The sequence below is a fragment of the Neophocaena asiaeorientalis genome, unplaced genomic scaffold (genome assembly GCF_003031525.2).
Source record: "Neophocaena asiaeorientalis asiaeorientalis breed wild unplaced genomic scaffold, Neophocaena_asiaeorientalis_V1.1 scaffold135, whole genome shotgun sequence".
NCBI classification, from domain to species: Eukaryota; Metazoa; Chordata; class Mammalia; order Artiodactyla; family Phocoenidae; genus Neophocaena; species Neophocaena asiaeorientalis.
The window spans coordinates 734,437-743,546 of NW_020175190.1; the positions used below are offsets into that span (position 1 = coordinate 734,437).

The following is a 9,110-nucleotide window of genomic DNA, read 5'->3' on the forward strand; positions in this document are numbered from 1 at the left end:
CCCACCCTGACTCACCTTTTCACTCTGTCTACTTCTTTCCTGCCTGATCCCTCTTGGTCTGCATAGTCCTTCCTGCAGCTCCACCCTCTTGATTTTCCTTCCTCCAGCCCTTTTCCAGGACAGCTGCACCCTTCCTTTCCTTTTAGATTGTCTCTATTCCTCAAGGCTGGGAACAGAGTCCACTCTACCTGGTCACTTCACAGCCCTCTCTTCTTAACTCCTGTAGTTCTTAATGCTTGCCAACTATTAATAATAGACTGGAGGGTTTTGGTGGGCTTAGATTTTAAGCGTGGTTCTTCCTTAGATTCCCTCAAAGCCCGCGCCTTGCCCAAGGAAATGTGGCAAACTGAAAGGGCAGTGAAGCTGGAGGCTGAGAAGTGTGTCTGAGCCTGGCCTCACCACTCACTAGCCACTTGACCGTGGGAATGTCTGAGGCTGAGTCTTCTCATCTGTGAAAGGAGCTGTAAGACTCGAATGTGGTTATAGATGTGAAAGCTCTTTTTAAGCTATAAAGTACCATATAAATGCAAGGTTTTATTGTGATGGTACAAGTGCTTAATAAGTATTTCAGTGATGAACGATTGGAAAGCACAGAAGGTGCAGACAAGCCATTTTCCCCACCTTTGGAGCACCCACTTCTGTCACCATATTTTGACCACTGTATTCTGTGCTCTTTAATAACATTATAGATGTATTAGTGGTAAAAGAAATAAAAGGGGGGGATAGCAAAGCATATTGATACAGTGTGGCTTTTAGGAAAACACGTTTTGACTTAATTTAGTTTGATCAGAAGCAGTCTCTCAGGGAAAGCAGGCTCACTGGGAGCAGTGCAGAGAGCCCTGGATCATCGAGTTGGCATTGATTGTTTGATCATCCCTAGAAGTTTATTGTAAATGGAGCAGCACTTAAGGTTCTGGGGTATTCCTGGAATTGCTGCTGTAGTTAGAAGTGAGTTATTCTGTGTGGCCAGAGTAGCATACAGAAAAGCCATAATTCTGACTTGCTGATGGGAAAAAATAACAGATTTTGTTTTTATGTCATCTTTTTGGCTGGAATCCATTAGCGTTGCATAGCATCTTGTGATGCCTTCCTCAGAACAGTTATCTGGGCCTCAGTAAAGCAGGGGGCACTGGGAGCAACAGACACAGTCACTGACAAGGCTCCGGTGGGTGCGAAGCCCCGGGTGATGAGACTAAGAAAGATGCTTTCCCTGGTGTGTGTGTGTGTGTGTGCGCGCGCGCGTGTGTGTGTGTGTGTGTGTGTGTGTGTGTGTGTTAGGCCTTTAGGAGGTTCCGTGCCTATGGTGTGGGCCTACCAGAACTTCCTCCCCACATATCCACCCCTACCCATGTGGTGCCAGAGCAGTGTGATAGTTGTGGGCTGGAACGCAGGCAGGGCCCAGGGCACTTTCATGATTTGTTGAACGACAGTTCTTTCATCCTTTGGAGGGAGGGGCCCAGAATGAGACCCGTCTCCTAGGTGGATGCTAGACTACAGAAAGTACTAGGAAGACAGTGGTGTTGGTGATGGGGGGCACTTTAAAGCAGTTTTTACACCCCTGTGGAAAAAGCCTGGTCCTTGGAGTTAGTCACGTGTTTGACATCTGGCACCCCCACTGATTGGCCTGAAACTTCTGCTTTTTATGAGAATTAAGTGGAAGCGCCTAGCTCCGTGCATGAGATGTTACAGATGCTCGGTGTATGCTGGAGCTCCCTCTCCTTGACTGGAACTGTGTTCCATCAAGCTGTAATCAGTTTAACAGAAATTGCGACCAAAATAGGAATGCTTACTGCCTGCTACACTCTGTGTTAGGTACTTTATATGCATTAACTAATTTAACTCTTAACAGCTTTAGGAGATAGATGCTATTTTTTATCCCCCCACTTACAGCTGAGAACATTGAGGTTTAGAGAGGGTAAGTAACTTGCCTAAGATTACAATCACTAGTCAGTGGGATAGGCAGGATTCAAACCCAGGTCCTTGTGACTCCAGCTCAGGCTCTTAACTGCTCTGCTGTGTCATCTGAGACTTATGAAATGGGACTTTGATTTATGACCAGGCTTTTGCTCAGAATCCCTATTTATTCTTTGTTCTTCTAAGCAAGTTGGCCACCCACTTCAGTCCTCTGCCATAAAGCCTACATTACATTGCTTTAGCACTAACATCTTTCACATCTATAGCCTCATTTGAAAAAGGCATGTAGGAGCTTAAGGAAGACTTTTTGAGAGATTTTTTTTGATCCGTTGGGCAAGATGCTTCCTCTCAGGTTCACAGATGGGCTCAGATTTAAATGACTTGCTCAAGGTCCACTTGCTAGTTGTGTATAGAGGCAATAAAATCACACACTCTGGATTACGGTGATATTTCCATCGGGTGATGTTGCTTGCTTTGTTACCTTCATCTTTCATTTAACCATTTAGCTACTTAATGATCATGTAATACAGTAAAGCATGGAACAAAAGTGACAAGAGTCCCTGCCCTCTTGGAGCTTATATTGTTGCATCAGGTTTCCTCACCAACCTTAAGACTGGTGCCTGCTAAGATGGTTTTTAAGGTTTAAGATCTTCAGTCTTAACATTTCTTAAGGTATTAAGCAGCTGATTTCAGGACATTTTCTAAATTACATGTTTCTCTTTTCAGTTTTTCTGGGTTCATACCTTAATTCATCAACATTTTATTTGTATTTTCTACTTCAGGAAAAAAGCTTTGATTCCTTTAAGGCATCCATTAAGTAATTCACTGTAGGTGTAATGGTTTCTCTAGTAAAAATCAGATATCCAAAGTATTTTATTTTGAGTCTTGTCATTGATTTAAACATTTTTAAAAATTTTACTTTCATTTATTCCTTCTTTAATGATAGTCCTTTAAAAAAATTTTTATTTTATATTGGAGTATAGTTGATTAACAATGTTGTGTTAGTTTCAGGTGTATAGCAAAGTGATTCAGTTATACATATACATTTGTCATTGATTTTAACCATCATCCAATCTACTTTTATCATATACATCTGGCCATGGCCTTTGGCCCAAAGCACTCATATTCTGATCATCATATTTGTGAATATTAATATGATCTATCTTTATGTCTGTCATCTCCACTATTCAAAATTTAATTTTATGTTCTTCCTTTAATAGATACCTGTATTTCAGAAGATATCCTTGAAAATTTAGCAGGCTTTCCATATCTTCAGACACTGATTTCTGGAATTTTGCATCTTAGAAAATAGTTGTGGTACCCCATTTATTGCAGTTAGTCCCGTTCAGACTCACAGAATCGCATTTTGTTTCTGTTACTTTTCCCTCATTCACAAAGTATTAGATATACATATCTCTTGCATAAGACTTTTATAAACTAAAAAACAATTGAGAATTTACAAAATTTCCCTGATTTTTTTTTTTCATGTAAAGTAGCATCTGCAAGATTGAGCCACTAAAGTAATGGCTAAAGCCACTAAAGCCACTTTCTTCAAATGAAAGAAAGGCATTTTCTTTCAAATCCTTGAAAATTTATAAGGAGGTTAGGGTGGAAGAATTCACTGCTGTCATCAAAAAGCTTTTGATTTCTCAATTTTATCCTTACTATTTTCTGAGCTGCTTTGTATTCATTTGAGTTGGGAATGGAACCCAGTGAATCATGTTATTTTTAAAGGGTATTGAGTGATTCCTACTGGTCAGTTTTTCTAGCATTAAAGATGTTCTTTTTGTACCTTGTAGCAAGAAACTTGAATTGATTTCTTGGAATTATCCAAAGTATTTATAAGCTGACCTTGCTCCTTTCCTACTTGTTCTAAAAGTAAGTAGTTAGAACATGTTGTTTAGTTTATTTGGAAAGAAATGTTATTTGAATGAAGCCATTGCATAAATGCTGTAGCACAAAAAACACTTGTCATCCTGAATGAGTCGTCATTTCACATAAAGTGGGTCACCAGTCTTAGGTTTAAATGTTCAGATTACCTTTTTGTTTGTTTGTTTTTAATTTATTTTATTTATTTGTTTTTGGCTCTGTCAGGTCTTCATTGCTGCAGGCAGGCTTTCTCTAGTTGGCGGCGAGTGGGGGCTACTCTTCATTGCAGTGCGCGGGCTTCTCATCCCAGTGGCTGCTCTTGTTGCGGAGCTCGGGCTCTAGGCACGCAGGCTCAGCAGCTGTGGCTCGCGGGCTCTAGAGCACAGGCTCAGTAGTTGTGGTGCATGAGCTTCGTTGCTCCGCGGCATGTGGGATCTTCCTGGTCCAGGGCTCGAACCCGTGTCCCCTGCATTGGCAGGCGGATTCTTAACCACTGCGCCACCAGGGAACCCCTAGCATGCCTTTTAAGTGCTATATGGGTGTGTTTAATTTTTTATCATTGGAATGTCAGTTTTCTGAGAACAGGGATTTTTGTTGTTGAATCAGCCTATAAAAATATCAGAGTAAATGCATATTGTCAAGAAATTCTGTTGCTGATCTTGATTTCTCAGAGTTTAATCTCTAGGCTAAGCATCACAAATTGATACCATTTTCTTGTCCTGTCCAGTAATACTGGAGGTCAGTTTGAAAATTATTAGGTATAATGTGATTTCAATACAGTGTTGCTTGTAGTAGAGAATAAATAATGGAAAAACCAAACTCTTCTTGATTATGGGTTTTGATAGAATCCTGGTGATTGTAGTCTGATCCTCAATCCCCATGACTCCTGTGTTCAAGTAACATGTGATCTGATGGTGCATATTAAAATGCTTTTGTGAGTTTAAAAAGATTTATGCAGGGGAAGGTCCCACATGCCGTGGAGCGGCTGGGCCTGTGAGCCATGGCTGCTGAGCCTGTGCGTTCGGAGCCTGTGCTCCGCCACGGGAGAGGCCACAGCAGTGAGAGGCCCGCGTACCGCAAAAAAAAAAAAAAAAAAAAGATTTATGCAGTAGCTCTTCTTAAAGAGACTGGTGGAACTTCAGGTCTCTTCCTACTCTAAAAGGTTCTGAGTGTGCGTCCCTCTTCTGGTTTGGGGCACTAAAGCATGGAGGCCATCTGGTTGATTTGCATTCATCCTTGGCAGCATGCTGCCGGAAACATGGGGTAGCAAGGCCCCAGGCATGCTGTTAGCAAGTATGAATGTGGTAATGCTGTTCTTTACCCACACCTAAAAAGGCATATTGGAGGGATTTCCCCATTTATGCATCTGGAGAGACCGGACTGGCTTCTTCCCTCTACAGGGCCTTTGCACATGCTCATCCTTTACCCAAACTGCTTTCTCCCCGCCTCCCATGATAGCCATTCCATCTCAGGTCAGTGTTAACTTCCCTCTTGAGTCCCATGCTGAATCACATTCCTTATTATATGCTCTCTTTTTCCTTCATGGTATTTTAAGTTCTTTATGATTACTTCTTTCTCTGCATCTTTGTTTGATTCTTTTAGTCCTGTGGACTGTAAGCTCCACATGAGCAGTGACCATCTTGCTCTTGTTCTTCGTTGCGGCCTCCTGGTATAGTTCAGCTTTTGGCACGAAGAACTGCTCAAAAATAATTGTCGAATGGGTCTCCTAAATGTGGGATTTGAATACCTGCTTCTGAGCTGAAGCAGGTATTAGATGTAGCTAATTTCAGATTGCTGTTTTGCTGCAAGGCAGGGTATCTATTTATGTAATTAAAACAATTGGTTATATTACATTTTTAAAGTTGAAAGTATAATGATTTGTTCTTTGAATCTTTTAAAAACTGTCATGACAAAATAGCCAAGTCAAAGTCATCACGTCAAAATTCATACTTATATCCCCTGCCTGGCCTCCTATCATTAGTTTTGCCTTATCCACTGCAGAAAACCTTCCCAAACCAGCCCTCTCCAGTGTCAGTCATTGGAGTTAGCAAGGGGCATAAAGATGACATCATGCCACACCCACTCTACTGATTTTAGATTGCTTTTGTGTTTTGTGCCATCTCCCACTTCGACTCTAACGTCCTGTGGGAATGCTGGCCTTGCAGCCTCAGAGGTAACTCATCCCCCTTTCCCCAGGCACCCCTCCACTCCTGCCTTGTCATGCATGGGACTGTGCTCCTCCTAAAGCTGGATTCTGATAAAATATGTGGAATGACCAACAGAAAACTGAGACAATAATCTGTATTAATTTGGCAGCCATTTTCAAATCACTAAGAGTGGTTGCTCCTTATTTGCAAAACATAGTTTGATTTTACTCTTAAAAAGAGTTTGTGAGAAGCACCAAGGAAAGCTGTTAAAACAATGCGGAGGGCTTCCCTGGTGGCACAGTGGTTGAGAGTCCACCTGCCGTTGCAGGGGACGGGGGGTTCGTGCCCCGGTCCAGGAAGATCCCACATGCTGCGGAGCGGCTGGGCCCGTGAGCCATGGCCACTGAGCCTGTGCCTCCGGAGCCTGTGCTCTGCAACAGGAGAGGCCACAACAGTGAGAGGCCTGCGTACCGCAAAAAAAAAAAACACAAAAAAACAATGCAGAGCTGTGTAGGTGGTGGTGGTGTTGGTGGTGGTAAGAATGGGACCAGGAACTTTAATTTTACAGAACCAAACTGCTATTCCTGTTTAGTATGAATAAGGCTTTGAGGTGAGGTTGGGAGGACCTTTATTTGCAGCCTAAGTTTTCAGATAAGAATGACTCAAAAAATATTTGGTGAACTGAAAGCATCATTGGTCAGATTTGTTCCCAGGCCCTCTTCCTTTCACCATACAATTTGCTGTTTCACCATTAAAATGAAGCCAGGGGTAGACTGGATTGGGAAGAGGGTAATTCTAAAGGAAGTAGAAATGGGAAATAAAAGTGCACATCTTTGGGCCCCTAAACTATTGTTCACAGCCTCAAGAGAGAGAGAGGTTGTTGATGGAAAAAGCACATAGTCCTCATTCACACTGGACAGGGCACTCTACACCAAGAAGCAAAAGTCCCTGGCTTCCTTTCTTGAAGCAGTGAAAATAGCATCTTCTTCTTTGATGTTTACACCCTAAGATGTCTCTCTGTCCTCTCAGTGTCCTCATCAATGTTCCCCCCACCCCCACCTTCTGCCTCCCAAATGCTTTTTCCTGCCTGTTTATGGTTTGGGCTGCTTCCTTAATGAAAGTGTCCTCTTATTTTCTGATGCAGTTAACCTCTGCAACTGACTTATTTATTTATCTTTGTCTTTAGCTCAGCTCTGAATGGGTTTTGGAAAGTAGAGAAGAGAATCCAGTCTGCTTTTTGGGGGGCATTGGACAGCTGGATAAATGCAGGTATGTACATTTGCATATTTAAAAGAAAGACAAAAAGGAAAATAGTTTCTATAAAGAATAATGAAACTGATCTTAAACTTATAGGGCTATCTGTGCTATATCCATTTATTTTTCAATATCGTTACCTTAATTTTTGTTCGTTCCAAATGTTGCATGTGCTACTTTGGAGATTTTTTTTTAACTACTAAAATATGGGAAGTACAGTCTAAGTTCCCTCGTAACCTCTCCTAGATATTCACCACTGTTAACAATTTATTGTCTGTTTTTCCAGATTGTACAAATGCATAACCAGAAGGATCATAATATACATGTTTTGCTTTTTTCATTTTGCAGTGTGTCATATACATCTTTCAATGTTGGGTCAAATAGGTTTTGTTTTTGTTTTTTTTTTTTTTGCGGTACACGGACCTCTCACTGTTGTGGCCTCTCCTGTTGCGGAGCACAGGCTCTGGACGTGCAGGCTCAGCGACCATGGCTCATGGGCCTAGCCGCTCAGCAGCATGTGGGATCTTCCCGGACCGGGGCACGAACCCGTGTCCCCTGCATCGGCAGGCGGACTCTCAACCACTGCGCCACCAGGGGAGCCCAAGGGTCAAATAGTTTTATGTCACCTTAACAGCTGTATAGTATTCCTTTATGTTGGTATTCTTTTTTTTTTAAATAAATTCATTTTATTTATTTTTGGCTGCATTGGGTCTTCATTGCTGCATGCGGGCTTCCTCTAGTTGTGGTGAGCGGGGGCTACTCTTTGTTGCGGTGCAAGGGCTTCTCATTGCAGGGGTTTCTTTTGTTGCAGAGCATGGGCTTTAGGCGCAGAGGCTTCAGTAGTTGTGGCTCACGGGCTCAGTAGTTGTGGCCTGCAGGCTCTAGAGCGCAGACTCAGTAGTTGTGGCGCACGGGCCTTAGCCGCTCCGCGGCATGTGGGATCTTCCCAGACCAGGGCTCGAACCCGTGTCCCCTGCATTGGCAGGTGGATTCTGAACCACTGCACCACCAGGGAAGCCCTTATGTTGATATTCTTAATTTTGTTTACTGAGTGCTCTCCTGTTGGACATTGTATTTTTGTTTTCTATTTCAAATGGTGCCACATCTTGTACATATATAATTATGTATATTTGCCTGATTATTTCTGTAGGGTGAAAGTGTATAATACCATCTTTAAATTCTTCCCCCTCCATGTCTCTTTAGACTCTTAAGGACAAAGGTTTTTTCTTAAGTTATAAAGCAGACTAGCTACTTTGTCTTCCATCTCTATTTTTCATTGTTGGGGTAGAGTTGGAGGCTCAGTGTTGGGTTTTAAAACTTTCTTGCTTGATAGTTGATCTGAACCTTAAGGTAAGTTATGAGCTAATCTTTCAGCCTGGTCTCTGGAAGATTTTGATCTTCAGATTTATTTTGGAGATTAAACAAATAAAACCAAGTGCCTTTTAGTTTGTAGTATCAAGGCATATCTAGTTCGTGTCCTTCCTGCAAGTATCTCACCTCACCAGGGCAGCTAACGGACCAAGAACATGAATTTGTTGAAGAGAATTTGGTTAAGAGAACTGTGACTGTGGCCTTCCCTCCGTGACTTGCTTTGGGTCATTCTGCAAGCTCTGTGCTAGGTACTGGTGATACAAATATGAATGACACAGTCCCTGTCCTTAAGGAACTCAGCACGTGGGAGTGAGAGAGGGACAGACAGGTGAATAAGAGGGTCGTAATTCAGTGCGGTCAGTGCAGTGTGGTGAGTTTGAGAGAGGACATCTAACTCAGGAGGTGGGATGGAGGTTCAGAGGTGGCTTCCTGGAGGAGGTAATGTCCGAGCTGAGTTCTAAAGGCAATTGAAGTTTGCCATGAAAGGGATGAGGTGGGAAGGCACTCCTGGTAGAGGAATCAGCATGAGCAAAGGCAGGAAAATGAGATAAATGG

General features: G+C 42.4%; 1 protein-coding gene across 4 annotated transcripts in view; it reads left to right on the forward strand.

Annotated features, from left to right (window-relative positions):
- The window catches only part of JAK1 (Janus kinase 1), a 137,208-nt gene that overhangs the window by 76,475 nt on the left and 51,623 nt on the right, over positions 1-9,110 (forward strand). For all 4 annotated transcript variants that reach the window (XM_024764756.1, XM_024764758.1, XM_024764757.1 and 1 more), the window contains one exon: positions 7,117-7,199. In XM_024764756.1, the coding sequence (XP_024620524.1) occupies positions 7,194-7,199 (6 nt within the window). In that variant the 5' untranslated portion in view covers positions 7,117-7,193. The remainder of the gene's footprint in view (positions 1-7,116; positions 7,200-9,110) is intronic.